Source organism: Podarcis bocagei (assembly GCF_964188305.1).
Source record: "Podarcis bocagei genome assembly, chromosome: 16".
Classification (NCBI taxonomy): Eukaryota; Metazoa; Chordata; class Lepidosauria; order Squamata; family Lacertidae; genus Podarcis; species Podarcis bocagei.
Window position 1 is genome coordinate 21,577,108 of NC_138142.1, and position 16,044 is coordinate 21,593,151.

General features: G+C 45.7%; 1 protein-coding gene and 1 long non-coding RNA gene across 2 annotated transcripts in view; one reads left to right on the top strand and one right to left on the bottom strand.

The window, feature by feature from the left end:
• The first annotated feature begins 1,466 nt into the window (after nucleotides 1-1,466).
• LOC308576178 lies at nucleotides 1,467-9,683 on the top strand. The gene is made up of 3 exons (XR_014003128.1): nucleotides 1,467-2,054; nucleotides 3,315-3,395; nucleotides 4,804-9,683. It is a non-coding gene; the product is annotated as an uncharacterized lncRNA (long non-coding RNA).
• Nucleotides 9,684-9,735: 52 nt separating this feature from the next.
• Nucleotides 9,736-16,044, bottom strand: part of SRRM4 (serine/arginine repetitive matrix 4) — a 124,935-nt gene continuing 118,626 nt past the window's right edge. Inside the window, exons 11-13 of the mRNA XM_081175287.1 lie at nucleotides 15,832-15,942; nucleotides 13,802-13,948; nucleotides 9,736-11,286 (exon numbers count right to left, since the gene is read on the bottom strand). Coding sequence (XP_081031413.1) covers nucleotides 11,013-11,286; nucleotides 13,802-13,948; nucleotides 15,832-15,942 — 532 coding nt within the window. The 3' untranslated portion in view covers nucleotides 9,736-11,012. The remainder of the gene's footprint in view (nucleotides 11,287-13,801; nucleotides 13,949-15,831; nucleotides 15,943-16,044) is intronic.

Genomic DNA, 16,044 nt, shown 5'->3' on the forward strand with positions numbered 1-16,044 from the left:
AGGGTGAGAGAATCTGTGCCCACCTCCTCCAGATTAGCCTCCCCCAACCTGATGCTGTCCTGTTTTGGTTGGACTCCAGCTCCCATCAGCCCCAGTCAGCATGGCCAATGGAACCAAGGATGCTGGGAGTTGTTGTTGACATCTGTTTGTCTCAAGAGACGATGGAGTGTGAGGATGAAATCAAGCTGCTGCATTAGCGACACTGAAGTGACCTCTCCGCAGTGCAAGCCTGGGCAGTGTGTATAATAATAATAATAATAATAATAATAATAATAATAATAATAATAATTTATTATTTATACCCCGCCCATCTGGCTGGGTCCCCTCAGCCACTATGGGCGGCTTCCAACAAAACACTAAAATACAATAACCTATTAAACATTAAAAGCTTCCCTAAACAGGGCTGCCTTTAGATGTCTTCTAAAAGTTTGGTAGTTATTTTTCTCTTTGACATCTGATGGGAGGGCGTTCCACAGGGCGGGTGCCACTACTGAGAAGGCCCTCTGCCTGGTTCCCTGTAACTTGGCTTCTTGCAGCAAGGGAACCGCCAGAAGACCCTCGGCGCTGGACCTGTGTCCGGGCAGAACGATGGAGGTGGAGACACTCCTTCAGGTATACTGGACCGAGGCCGTTTAGGGCTTTAAAGGTCTGGAGGTCCTGGGCTGCTCAGATGACAAGACCCCTTCTGGGCCTCACTGATGTGGTCCAAAGGAAAGCATGGGAAGATGTTTGGCACCAGCTTGGCTGCAAGAGTAGCTGGAAGGAGGTGTGCAAGGCACCATTCAGCTGTCTTAAGAACTCAACTCCAGATTTTTTTAGCCTTTTCTTCGCCTGAAGGTATCCTGCAAGTGGTTTTGGATCAGAATTTTCCTTCTCCTAAATGGAACCTGGGCTACCTTCCCAAGTTGATGAGCCCCATCTGCCCCTTTGCACTTGTAGTCCAACAATACTTGGAGAGTATTGACATTTAGAGGACATCTGAAGGCAGCCCTGTTTAGGGAAGTTTTTAATGACTGATGTTTTAATATATTTTTAATCTTTTGTTGGAAGCCGCCCAGAGTAGCTGGGGAAACCCAGCCAGATGGGCGGGGTAAAGGTAAAGGTAAAGGTACCCCTGCCCGAACGGGCCAGTCTTGACAGACTCTGGGGTTTGTGCGCCCATCTCACATCTATTGGCCGGGGGCCAGCGCTGTCCGCAGACACTTCCGGGTCACGTGGCCAGCGTGACAAAGCTGCATCTGGCGAGCCAGCGCAGCACACGGAACGCCGTTTACCTTCCCGCTGGTAAGCGGTACCTATTTATCTACTTGCACCCAGGGGTGCTTTCGAACTGCTAGGTTGGCAGGCGCTGGGACCGAGCAGCGGGAGCGCACCCCGCCGCGGGGATTCGAACCGCCGACCTTTCGATCGGCAAGCCCTAGGCGCTGAGGCTTTAACCCACAGCGCCACCCGCGTCCCCCATGGGCGGGGTAGAAATAATAAATTACATTATTATTATTAAAGGTTAGCTACCAATGCCCTGTGGTAGGAATGGAAGGTTATGTCAATTTCGCTTATCTCAGTTTCTAATTTCCCCAAATTTAAATTCAGTTCTCCACATTTTGCAACAATTTGAGGCTTGGTTTTTTTTAATCCTCATAAACAATCACCAGCAAGTTTTGTGTAAATTTCTCCTAACATATACATTTTTAATATGCAGTTCTGACCAATGTGCCTATCTTTGCAAGCAATTCGCCTAATATAATGCATTTTGCATGTAATTTTCACTAATATTTTCATGCATCTTTCCCCCCTAATCTGATCTATGCATTTTTAGAAACAATTGGTGTGAGAACTACATTGCAACATTTCAGATAAGCCTGAATTTCCAAGGATAGCTGTGTCTCGCTTTGCATTTTGTTTCGGAAGTTTTGGATTTGATAGATTTGATTTTAAACATGCATTGAATCAGATTTCTCTTCCACCCCTAGCCCGACTGTGTGAAAAATAGAATTGCACCATGGGAAGAAAACCCTGGGAAGGGCTAGGAGGAACAGAAGCTATGCAAGGAAAAGGCAAATATTGTAAAGGGGTTGTTACAATATAAAAACAAACTGGGTCAAGGTTGCTTTTGCTTCAGATGCAGCTAGAACAAATGTTGTGGTTGCTCATGTTATGGTTGTGTTTATTATGCAGTACTTTAAAAAAAAAACAACCTGGTGAAACAGGAAGGGAGTCAGAGAGCAGGGGCCTGATCTTAAAGGAGACAATATTAGGAGTTAAGCATATATGGGTGGATTTACACAAGAACAAAATAATGTAAGAAGGGTTAAGTATAGTAATTTAATTCACTGAACTTGTGAATGCCTGTAGGCCTTACTATGTGCTTGAATTTGATTGGTTGGGAACTGAATTCTGGACCTAGCTGTCAACGTTTCCCATGTTTAAAGGGAAATTCCCTTATTCTGAATGGGATTCCTCACAAGAAAAGGGAAATGTTGACAGCTATTATTCTGGACAGTTCTCTAGTACAGTGGTACTTCGGGTTACAGGTGCGTCAGGTTACAGGCTCCGCTAACCCAGATATAGTACCTCAGGTTAAGAACTTTGCTTCAGGATGAGAACAGAAATCGTGCTCCGGCGGCATGGCGGCAGCAGGAGGCCCCATTAGCTAAAGTGGTGCTTCAGGTTAAAAACAGTTTCAGGTTAAGAACGGACCTCTGGAACGAATTAAGTTCTTAACTCTAGGTACCACTGTAGTTCTTATATGATTGGTTAATGGTCACATGAGAGGCATCTAGTGATGCGGAGACTCCATTTTATGTGAAGCAAGATGACTGTGTTTTAGAATCCACCGTGAAGCATGCGACTGTAAGTATTATGCTTTAATTAGTCAATAACTATAGGTTTCTGCAAGCAAAGTTTTTGAATGTTGAAGTCTGGACATTGGTTTAATTACCAAAGTAGGGTGTCAGTCATGATTAGAGCTTCTTAGCTGCGGTTTCGCTACTCTGGTCTCAACAAGAAGAGCCTTCTGGATCAGGCCAATGACCCATCTAGTCCAGCATCCTGTTCTCACAAAGACCAACCTACAAGCAGGATTCGACCACAAGAACATTCTCCCATCCTCTGGTTTCCAGCAACCAGAGCCAGAACAGTTGCAGTTCCAAACGTAGGACCTGTTTGCTGCTGTTTGGTTTTGCCACCTATGTAAACCTGACTGCAGAAGACTTGCACTGCCATTGACACATGTCCCATCCCCCTGTCCCCCCACTCATTCACAAGTGATTTTCTACTAGCGCTGCAAAGCTGACTTCAGCATCTTGTTCTCACAGTGGCCAACCAGTTTCCTGTAGGAAACCTTCAAGCAGGATCAGGGCCGGATTAAGGTTTGATGAGGCCCTAAACTACTGAAGGTAATGGGGCCCTTTGTACGTCCAGCTGTCCTTTGTTCAACAACAAATTGCCGCTGTTTTTGTGTGTTGAACATATGCTATAAGGTAATTTATAGACCTAACAGGTATCTAAAGCCATTTGCACATGTTGCCATACAGAATGTAGCCACCCTATACAGTGGTACCTCGGGTTACAGACGCTTCAGGTTACAGATGGTTCAGGTTACAGACTCCGCTAACCCAGAAATAGTACCTCGGGTTAAGAACTTTGCTTCAGGATGAGAACAGAAAACGTGCTCCGGCGGCGTGGCAGCGGCAGCGGGAGGCCCTATTAGCTAAAGTGGTACTTCAGGTTAAGAACAGTTTCAGGTTAAGAACGGACCTCCAGAACGAATTAAGTTCTTAACCAGAGGTACTATATACCACTGTATATAGAAATGAGCAAACCAGTGATATTTTAGGGAGCAGGCTAGCAGGCTGGGCCCATTACTTACAGCATAGCAGCCTACACAACGCAAAACGCTGTTGCTGTATGTAGGTTTTATTTGTTTTTTATCTTATATTTTGTAAATGTACATCCAGTGTTGTTTTCCTTTAATTTTGGGGCCCCCCCAAGATAGTGGGGCCCTAAGCTATAGCTTGTTTAGCTTATACGCAGTGGCGTAGCGTGGGGGGTGCAGGGGGGGCCGGCCGCACCAGGTGCAACATCTGGGGGTTAGGGGGCGCAAATCCACGGGTTAGGGGGCGCAAATTACTTGCCTTGCCCCGGGTGCTGACAACCCACGCTACGCCACTGCTTATACGTAAATCCGGCACTGAGCAGGATCTGAGCCCAAGAGCCCTCTCCTCCTGTGGTCTCCAGCAACAGGTATTCAGAATCATTACTGCCTCCAGATGCGGAGGTAGACAGGGGTCAGCAAACCTTTACAGCAGGGGGCCGGTCCACTGTCCCTCAGACCTTGTGGGGGGCCGGACTATATTTTGAAAAAAATAATAATGCACGAATTTGTATGCCCCACAAATAACCCAGAGATGCATTCTAAATAAAATGACACATTCTACTCATGTAAAAACATGGATTCCCGGACTGTCCGTGGGCAGGATTTAGAAGGCAATTGGGCCGGATCCAGCCCCCGGGGCCTTAGTTTGCCTACCCATGAGGTAGAGCATAGCTATAGTGGCTAATAGCCACCGGTAGCTTTTTCCTGTACAAAGTTGTCTAATTGTCTTTTAAAACCATCCAAGTTGATGGCCATTAGTTACCAGCCTTTGACAGCCTCATTCTCCACGAATTCATCTAATTCACTGTGATTTCTTGGTGCTGAGGTTATACGACGACGTGCATCCATGCTGATTTGCTTGCAGGGTGTTTCTGCATCTGCATGTTAAAATCATTTCTACATCTGCATGTCAATCGCTTACTTTCTAGCGCCTTTCCCAATCGCTATCTCCTAAATGCAAGAAATCCGTTCGTGGATTTGCTATGGCGACGGAAAGCTTCAAGGCCGTTTTGTTGCGCAAACCGACATTTCTGGTATGTACTTGAACCCCTTCTGCAAAACAGCGGCAGCCTTGTGGCACATTTTGTGTGCATTAATTTATTTCAGGAACAAAAACAAGCAGTAACGACGGGTGAGAATGAAACACAGCAGGATTTTATTATTATTATTATTTGTACATTTGTGTGTGTGTGAAACTTCTTCAGGAAGACTAAAGAATACAGCCATGTCAAAGGTAGGTTTTTTGATTAAATCTGAAGTTCAATGAACCAATGTTTTGGAGCAGCTTAGTAGCCGCTTGTCAAAATGTGAGAACGAGAGGGATGTGTTGCCTGCTACTCATCACACACAGCCCATTCTGCGGCCTGGCTTTGTTCTAAAGGATTTGAATTCATGTCAGGACTGGCTCTACCATTAGGTGGAGTGAAGCAGCTGCCTCAGGTGTCAGATTCTGAGGGGCAGGCAGTGGCGGCAAGGAGTTGGAAGACAGCCTGCTATGCCCCTTAGGCTAGCCTGCTCCCCTCACAGGAGGGCAAGTAGACAGGGAAAAAAAATCAATTGCCAATTGCGTCAGCTTCTGGGTCTGAAATGAGGACCACATCTTGTCTTTTGCCTTGTTCTGCTTGAGTTCAGATGCTTCAGGAAAAGAAAACCTCTAATTCTCCTTCATGAAATGTTCTACTGCGTGTTCTTCTTCAGAATATGTAGCCGTCACATGTGAACAGAATTTGAAAGGAAAACACCCCTGTCTGGGTCTGAAATGTTTAAATTTCTGAGATGTTCAGTTGCTGATTTTCTTCGTTAGAGAGAAGCTAGTGGTTCTCAAAATGAAATGAAAACAATTTTTGTTTGGGGGGGGGGGTAAATACCCACCCCTCAACAACCCAAAACCCAGTGACAGAATCGTTTTCATTAAAAAAAAAATCCAAATAAATAAATAAATAAATAAATAAATAAATAACGCGGCACCTGTCTCTCATCATATATACAGTGCATGATAAATTAACAACAACAACAATAATACCAATGGTTTGACTGGAGACAGAAATGAACTGGTAACATGTAAGGTGGAAGAGCAATTCAGCAGTTAGCAGTTAAAGCAGAGAGGGAGGGAGGGAGGGAGAGAATCAAACCCTCTAATAGGGAGGCTACAATACTACCCCCCCACCCATCCCAGGAAACCACTGTAGCTCAGGGGTAAGAGCATCTGCTTTGCATGCAGAAGGTCCTGGGTTCAAGTCCCGGCATCTCTAGGTACAGTTAGGAGAAAGACCCCTACCTCCATATACACTGAATTCAGCGGCCCTTACTTTTGAGTAAGCAGTTCATGTTTTGGATTGGGCTTTTTGAAATCTCTTGGAATGGAGGTGGCCGTCTTTTGGAGAGATCTTCCCCCAAACGTTTTCCCCTTCTTTGGATGCAGAGTAGGAAACGAGACTTGGGGGTAGTACGGTAATTACATGCAGAAAATGGGGAAAATTTTAAGGTATTTATTTTAGGGCGAAGCTGGAGATTTTCGTGAGTGCAGAAGAGGAGAACGTATTGGGCAGGGTTAGAATTCCCAGAGTTCCCTGGGGAGAGGGATCAATTGTTACACCACTCTGGGAATTGTAGCTCTGTGAGGGGAAGAGGGATCCTCTAACACCTTTCAGCCTCCTTAACAAACTATAGTTCCCAATATGATATGGGGGGGGGAGAGCTACAAAAGTGGTAGCTAGAAGCAAGCTGGTTTAGGGGATAGTCTACGGGGCATGCATTGTTCTATCTTCTGGCAACTCACCCCCCCCTCTAAGTCCATAGCTGTCAATTTACAGATTTGAAAATAAGGGACCAGCAGCCTCAAAAATAAGGGATCAGCAGCCAAAACAAGGGATTTTCCGAACACAGGTATGTTCAGCTTCTGAGCCCCTCCGAACCAAAGGCAGAAAACCCAGCCAGCAGCCAAACAAAGCCTCAAGCAGTGGTTCCCACAGCGCAGCAACCCGGCAAAGGGGATGCAGCAAGGAAAACCACCGTCACCTCTCTGCTGGGAAGCGCTGAGCAAAGGCGAGTCCCCAGGAAACGCGGCCGATTTGATTGGCACAAGGCATGCAAGCTCCACCCCCCAGTCGTTCTTAGACTCCTTATTGGGTGAGCAACGCAGCCAAGCAACACAGTTGGAGCCTCCCTCCTCCCTGGGTGGCAGTGAGGGAGGGAGGGAGAGGAGCTGCTTCCTTTGAAACCTGGGAAATTTAAGGGACATCATCAATAAGGGACAGCAGAGGGACACGGCACTGGGATAAGGGACTTTCCCACCAAATAAGGGACAGTTGACAGCTATGTCTAAGTCCATACGCCTCCTTCCCACACCCGCCATTGGAAGCCTCTGCCTCATTCTGCCTTATGGTAGGGCCACTCCCAAATTTGGCACTAAACTCTGTTGAAGTTGCTGCTTGTGACCGAACAGCTGTGCCCCCCAAAGGGACAAGAAATCCCTGAAATCTTTGCAGGTTCACATAGGCTTTGGGGGGGCACACCCTTTAATTTTGTTCTAGAAGGAGCACCACCCAGAACTGAATGCTTGGTTTAGCCAGTCACAGTTGCTGAAGGAGTCAAGCAACTAAGGTGGCATTGTGGGTAGAGGCAGGGGTGTCGCAAGGGGGGTGCGGTCTGGCCCGGGTGTCATGCTTAAAGGTAGAGGTAAAGGGACCCCTGACCATTAGGTCCAGTCGTGACCGACTCTGGGGTTGTGGCGCTCATCTCGCTCTATAGGCTGAGGGAGCTGGCGTTTGTCCACAGACAGCTTCTGGGTCATGTGGCCAGCATGACTAAGCCGCTTCTGGCAAACCAGAGCAGCGCACGGAAACGCCGTTTACCTTCCCGCTGGAGTGGTACCTATTTATCTACTTGCACTTTGACGTGCTTTCGAACTGCTAGGTTGGCAGGAGCTGGGACCAAGCAACGGGAGCTCACCCTGTCGCGGGGATTCAAACTGCCGACCTTCTGATCGGCAAGTTCTAGGCTCTGTGGTTTAACCCACAGCGCCACCCGCGTCCTGGAATGTCATGCCTAGGGGATGTGTAAATACGCCTGGCGATCAGTCTTGCACCCCCCGTTGGGCTGCGTTTGCACCCTCCGGAGGGTGGTTTTATGCGATTGGCGGTCGGATTTGCTCAACAACTCTGGGCAACCTTCCCTAACCTTCAACAACTTTGTGTGTGTGTGTGGGGTGTGTGTGACAATTTTTTTTCTGCACCGGGTACCATCTGACCTTGCTATGCCTCTGATTGCATGCAGCACTGCTTCTGACTGCTGCGATTCGTCTTCCATTCAAAGCAATGTTCTTTTTTTCCAGGTCCACTGGGGCAAAATTGTGAAACGTGATTTAGGTAACTAACTATGTAAATGACTTTGCTATTGCAATAGGGCCCAACCCTACTTTGTGATTGTCAGTTGTTTTAAGCTACTTTTAACGTTGTGTCTCGCCATCTGCTGTGGTGAGATTACGCAACTTGCGTAATTTCTGTAATCATTGCATATTGTCATTGCAATAGGACCCAAATTATTTTTGTGACTGTAAGTGGATTTAAACTGTTTTTAACGTTGAGTTTCAATTGTTGCAATCCACTCTGAGACCTTAGGGTAAAGGGCAGGTAATAAATTAAAATAATAATAATAATAACAATAGTAATGTTTTTCCACCCATCATTTCAATGCAAAGAAAACACAATGCTAATAGTGGGAAGGGGGGTGTAATCAGCAACATATGATTTGCAGATTGAAACCAATAACAGTGAATCCCAATTGAATTCACCGTATTGATTTCCACTCCAGATATGGGACCAAACACCAGCAATTTCCACTCCTATTTCCATTTTCATCAGAGTTTTCTGACATTCCTAATTAGGGGGAAAGAGCCAGAGGTAGCAAAATATAGTAAAACTGAGCCTGAACGTCACTCGTGGGCCTCTACATCCCTGCATTAAATGAAACAAAACAACCCTAATAATAATAATAATAAATACTAATAACTTAGTGCTCAAAAATGGGAATAAATTAAACTTTGATAGCGACAGCAAGTGATTGACATGCAACTCAGGACCGAATCCCAAACGTAATAAATAATTACAGCAATCAATAAATAACAAAGGAACATATAACAGCACACGGTCGGATTGAGGGGAAAAGAAGGAGCCTTTGCTGCCACGGAGTCAAACGCCTATGGACAGCCCTCCAAGCAGGCACATCTTTCCAGGGTTTGCAAAATCCCACATTTAACCACCCTCTATGTGGTCTGGCAGGAAAGGTTGGGGTGGATGCAATACAGCGGAGGAGGGGGTTGTTCAGAGATCCCTCCCACCTCCAGTAAATAACACGGAACTTCTGTCTCTCTCTCCTTTCTTGCCTCTATTTATACAGGTTTTACAAAGATGAATGGTGATTAATGCACACAACGCCTCGCCTTCCACAGAGTGATGGACTTCCCTTATCTATGTTGGAGATGCTATTTCGCTACACTTGACCCCCTCCCTGAAATTCGCTGCATCATTTGTTGTTGTTTAGTCATTTAGTTGTGTCCGACTCTTCGTGACCCCATGGACCAGAGCACGCCAGGCACTTCTGTCTTCCACTGCCTCCCGCAGTTTGGTCAAACTCATGCTGGTAGCTTCGAGAACACTGTCCAACCATCTCATCCTCTGTCGTCCCCTTCTCCTTGTGCCCTCAATCTTTCCCAAAATCAGGGTCTTTTCCAGGGAGTCTTCTCTTCTCATGAGGTGGCCAATGTATTGGAGACCCAGCTTCAGGAGTTGTCCTTCCAGTGAGCACTCAGGGCTGGGTTCCTTAAGAATGGAGAGGTTTGATCTTCTTGCGGTTCATGGGACTCTCAAGAGTCTCCTCCACCACCATAATTCAAAAGCATCAATTCTTTGGCGATCAGCCTTCTTTATGGTCCAGCTCTCACTTCCATACATCACTACTGGGAAAACCATAGCTTTTACTATACGGACCTTTGTTGGCAAGGTGATATCTCTGCTTTTTAAGATGTTGTCTAGGTTTGCCCTGCATCATTAGCTCGGTGGATTTTAACTCCTCCTCATTAATTCCAGAGGTGGGTTTGAGAATCGTAGGTTGGGGGTGGTCCTGGTTGTGGGGAACCAGTGGCCCTCCAGCTGTTGTGGGACTTCAAGTCTCCAAAAGAATCTAAGAAGAGCCCAACCAAAGGCCCTTCTCATCCAGCATCCTTTGATGGCCAATCAGATGACCCAACTGGGAAGACCACAAACATCCATAACTGTTGGCCATGTTGGCTTAGAGTTGATGGATGTTGGAGTCCATCGAGCATCTGGAAGGCCGTAGGTTCCTCACCCTCGGGTCATACTAAGTTCCATGGCCTGGACTGGGAGATGCTGCTGATTTAATAAGGAAGTTTGACGGTCCTTGGAAGGCCGGCAACTGGTGTGTCGTCACACGACTGTCACTCTCTGGTGGCAGAAAGCGAGATTTCTGCAGCCGCCTGGATCATCCAGGGAAGATTGAGGCTGCAGATCACAAGAGGAAGAAGGACATGGAGGACAGAAGCTCAAAGGGATCGATCATAGAATTGTAGAGTTGGGAGGGCCATCCAAGTCCAGCCCCCTGCAATGCAGGATTCTTAGTGCATGACATAGCAAAGTCTACTCCCCCTTAATGGGGAGCAACAGGAACCAGCAACATGACTTGCTGAAGAGTGGAGGAATTTGGGGTGCGGCATCAATAGCACTCCCTCAATGGGACGGTCCAACGGTGGCTGTGATACAGGCAAGAGGAGGACGCACCCAGTTCTCTTGAGTTCCCAGAGCTGATGGACTGGTGTGAAGCAGATCACATCCCTGCAGGAGAAACGTGCTAGAGACAGCCCAGGTTTGCACTTGCCGGCCTGCAATGACAAGGAATCAGTTTCATGGCTGGTTTTTCCCCATGGGTTGGTGGGTCAGGTGGAAAAAAGATAGAAAGATGCATCCCTCTGGGACGTTCCCCACAATTTAGGGTTGCTGAACGAATGTTGTCGTTTGCTTCCGGTCAAGAACAGGACGCCTTTCCGAATCTGCCCCTTGAGAAATTCATTCCGTTGAGTCCATTGAAGTGGGAGGGAAGGGCACCCCCTCCTAGCTGTGGTCCGCTAACGCCGCAAGCTGTCGTAGCTGCCTACCGACTCGCTGCTCCTGCTGCCGCTCCGCCGGCTGTTCCGTGCCCCCGAGCTGCTGCCACTGCGGCTCCGGTTGCTGCCGCTGCTGCTCCAGCTTCTGCTGCGGCTGGTCCTTTTGCTGGAGTAGCTGCGGCTACGGCTGGGGGAGTAGCTGAAGGGGCTGTGCCAGGAGGAGTAGCTGCTGATGCTGCTGGGGGATGAGGAAGAGGGGCTGGGGCGGTAGTAGGGGATTGGGCGCTTCCGGGCACTGCGGAGACAAAAGAAACGAAGAGGGAAGCTTTTTTCTTCCTTTTCTCATTACTCAAGAACTCGCGGACATGCAAAGAAGCCGACAAGAGCAAAAACATTTGTCCAAATTTTGAAAGAAATTTCAAAAAAGAAAATTAAATTTGCAGTTTAAATGCGTAAATTTGAATCAATTTAGATTGCTTTTAAATGCAAATTCAGTTTAGATTACTTTTAAATGCAAAATCATTTTAGATTATATTTATTATAGATTATATGATCTATAATATATAGATTATATAATAAAATATAAAATATGTAGACCATATAATCTATTATATAGCTTGTATAAACTAATCTATTATATATAATAGATTATATTATATTTATATTTAAATGCAAAATCAATTTTAAATTCACGGAATTTTCATTAAATATATAGATTTAAATTTGCAGAATCTTCACCCTGACATTCTTTGTGCACTCAAAATCTTTGCAACCTGAAATGGGGCAAAATTTGACGCAAATTTAGTTCAGTGCTGTCAATATATATTTTACTGCATTGCTATCTCACCCTCACAGCAACATACCCTCCAACATTTCCTGATGAATGTCCTGTATAATAATAATAATAATAATAATAATAATAATAATAATAATAATAATAATATACCCCACTCATCTGACTGGATTGCCCCAGCCACACTCTGGGCAGCTTCCAGCATATATAAAAACATTAAACATTTTAAAATATCCCTATGCAGAGCTGCCTTCAGATGTCTTCTAAAGATTGTCTAGTTATCTCCTTGTGTCGGAGGTCACATAACTCCATACCCTCCAATATTTCTCTAGTGAAAAGAGGGATGTCCTAAGGAAAAGCGGGACATTCTGGGATCAAATCAGAAACCGGGATGGCTTTTGTAAATCCAGGACTGGAAAATAGGTACACTTGGAGGGTCTGCAGCAACCCTGTGAAGTAAATTAGGCTGAGAGGCACTGATTGGCCCCAAATCACCCAGTGATTTTCATAGCTAGGTAGGGATTTGAGCTTGGCATGTCCCAGTCCTAAGCCATTCTTTCTACACTACCTCCCCAGTTAGAGGCAGTACACTTCTGAACACCAGTTGCTGGAAACCAGAGAAGGGGAAAGTGCATTTGGGTTCAGGTCCTGCTTGTGGACTTCCCTAGGCATCTGGGTGGCCACTGTGGGAAAAGGATGCCCTACTTGATAGGTCTCTGGCCTGATATAGCGGGTGGCACTGTGGTCTCTAAACCACTGAGCCGCTTGGGCTTGCTGATCAGTGTGGGATGTGAAACACAAGAGCAGTCAAGTACAACATTCCTAGAGTGAACATGTTTACACATGGGGAGGAATGTTTGTCCAGCCAGCAGGTAAACTTCCTGTTTCCTTCTGGGCTGGGACAGACTTCCTTTGCATGTGAGTAGAGGTGGGTGTGGCCTCACCTGTGCAGGTAATGACAAAAGCACAGGGCGGGGCAGCCATCTCTCTCTCTATGACTACTTTCGTCGAAGAAGCAACATCTGCTTAGCCAAAGATGCTCTCTTGGCTCCAGACAAGAGAGGACAAAGGGACTGACTTCTTATGGAATAGTTTCCAAGTGTATGTTACTTTTCTAAGCTAAGTCTGCCTTCTGGGATCCTATTGTGAACAGAATGATATGTGAGTAAACCTTTTTATACTTTTATAGAAGACTGTGTCGTGTCTTATCTTATATGAGGGAATAAGGGGGAAATACCAGAACAGTTATTATAGAGGCTTTAGCGAGCCTGAGCAAACGCATCCACAGCAAGTTTAAAAAGGGGAATGTTACTCTGCTAAACTGTGGAACTTGTTAACACAAGTTGGAAAAGGACATAATCAGACAATATATCTTCTCCTGCATCCCTGAACATTCCCACAATCAGAAGGTTGGTGGTCCTAATCCCCGCAGCGGGGTGAGCTCCTGTTGCTCTGTCCCAGCTCCTGCCAACCTGTTTAGGGAAGTTTTTAATATTTAATGCTGTATTGTTTTTACTACTTGATTGGAAGCCGCCCAGAGTGGCTGGGGAAACTCAGCCAGATGGGCGGGGTATAAATAATAAATTATTATTATTATAGCAGTTCAAAAGCACGCCAGTACTAGTAGATAAATAGGTACCACTGCAGCGGGAAGGTAAACGGCGCTTCTGTGCGCTCTGGTTTCCGGCACGGTGTTCCTTTGCACCAGAAGCGGTTTAGTCCTGCTGGCCACATGACCAGGAAAGCTGTCTGTGGACAAACACCGGCTCCCTTGGCCTGAAAGCAAGATGAACGCCGCAACCCCATAGTCGCCTTTGACTGGACTTAACCATACAGGGGTCCTTTACCTTTACCTTTTAACAGACTGTTCTTATATTTTTATGCCTCTTGAGGTGTAATTCCCAAGTGGGTGGCAGCTCAGCCCTGACACCTAACCTTTCAAGGTGGTTTGATCACCTTGACAGCAGCTGAGAAGGACAGTCTTCTTTTTTTTACCTCTGGGACAGCCCTAGCTCACCTTGTTATGCGTCGGGCTTCCAGATGGCTGGGGGAATCTCTTCTCCGCTTCCTCATGGGTGAATATGACTGTTTGCGGCGTCGGCGGTCACGGTGCCTGTGAGACTCCTTCCCACTGGACCCGTACTTGTGATCTCGTTCACGGTCCCTGAGAAAAAGAGATAATCCCATGGGTGATCAACAGTGCTTATCTTAGTAAGTACTGGAGATGCAAAAAGGTTGAGGGAACGTTCTTTCATATGTGGTGGACTTGTAAAAGGGTATTGGGAAATGATCCATAATGAATTGAAAAACATGTTTAAAAGTGCTTCCAACCCCCAAACTCCCAGAATCCTTTCTGTTGGGGATAATTAAGACTGAAATTCCCAGGTGTCAAAAAAGGTTACATATGTATGCCACTACTGCTGCCCGTGTTTTGTTAGCCCAAAAATGGAAAATGAGCAAGGTCCCAACCAAAGAAGACTGGCAACTTAAGTTGACAGAATATGCACAACTTGCAGACTTAACATATAGAATTAGAGAATAAGAAGAACGTACATTTAGAGAAGATTGGAAAACTTTTATTGAATATATGGGAAATGCCTGTGTACAGCTGAAAACACTGGAAGCACTATGAAAAATTCAACAGTGTAAATAAGTTATGATGGATGTAATAATGAAATACTGAATGGTATAGTTTCTGTAAATATACAGGGATTTATGATATGTAAAATAAACCAAGGGAAGTCATTGATATCTTAAGGATGTAAAAAAGTACTTTAAATTGTAAAACAAAAAATTTAATAAAAATTACACACACACACACACACACACAGAGAGAGAGAGAGAGAGAGAGAGAGAGCTTATCTTAGCTCAGGCAGATACACAAGTTCTTGTTATTTACTGGATTTGTCAGTTGCCCTTTTTTTTTGCTGTGGCAACTCAAAGCAAATATTCTAAGCAATAAACAAACACAGGCATACATTGAAGCTTTTCTCCCTCTCTCAGAATGCTAGAACTTGTTCAGGGAAGTTTTTAATGTGTGATATTTTAATGTATTTTTAATCTTTGTTGGAAGCTGCCCAAAGTAGCTGGGGAAACCCAGCCAGATGGGCGGGGTACAAATAATAAATAATAATAAAATATTATTATTATTATTATTATTATTATTATTATTATTATTATTATTACTACTACTACTACTACTACTACTACTTGTGGCCATCCAATGAAGTTGAGTGTCAGAAGATTCAAGACTCATAAAAGAAAGGACTTTTTTTGAACTATGGAACTCATTGCCACTGGAGGCAGCGATGAGGGCCACCAACTTGGATGGCTTTAAAAGAGGGTTAGACAAATTTGTGGAAGATCAGGCTATGAGCCATGATGGCTACCTTCTTCCTCATCGAGAAGTGCAAATTTGGCAGTTCCCAAATTAAAATGCAAAGGAAACTGAACCCGTCCCCCAACCCTAGTCTGACGTTTGCCCTAGGCCTGGTGTTGTTCCTGGCCACCGCCAGGCCTTGTGTGACCTTCCTGGGGCTGCTCAGCCCCCCATCATGAGCAGAAGGCCAAAGACAACAAAGGTAAGAGACGGGAGGGCAGAAGGGGGGGGGGAACAGGCAGGTGAGGAAGGGCTAGCGGCAGGGAGGGGGTGAGTGAGCAAGGGAGATGTGGGGTGGGGCTTGACCCAATAGTGGTGGTGAGGGTCTGGGTTTTTGATCCCTGGAAAATGGCAACCCTAGATTAGTTGACATGGGAAAGAAGACTCTCATATCTTCTGTTAATAACTCTTAACAACATCCTCAGATTTACTGCCCACCAACTCCTATCTCCAAGTCCTTCCTATCTCTTAAATATCTGCTAATGTCAAATCTCTTGCAACCATCTACAGAGCCTTCAAACATCATTCCGCAACCACCCTGTGACCCCCAGGTATAGGGTGGTATATATAGTCAATGAATGAATGAATGAATGAATGACGGAGATCCTGGATGAGAAGTGTGTGGATGGTAAGATGGGGGCACTGGACACAGCACAAGCGAGTGGTACCTGATAGGACTATAGCGAGCATAGCTGGGACTTCGTCGCTGCCTGGAGCTTCTGCTCCCGGGGCTTCTCTTGCAGGACTTGGCTGAGTAGCTAGGAGAACGTGAATAGGATCTGGAAACAGGGGAGAAATATAAGACTGATGGGAAAGAGCAAGAGGTGCAAGATTCAATCTCCAACAGAAGCTGTATGCACTGGAAGGTGGTCTTGCTGAGG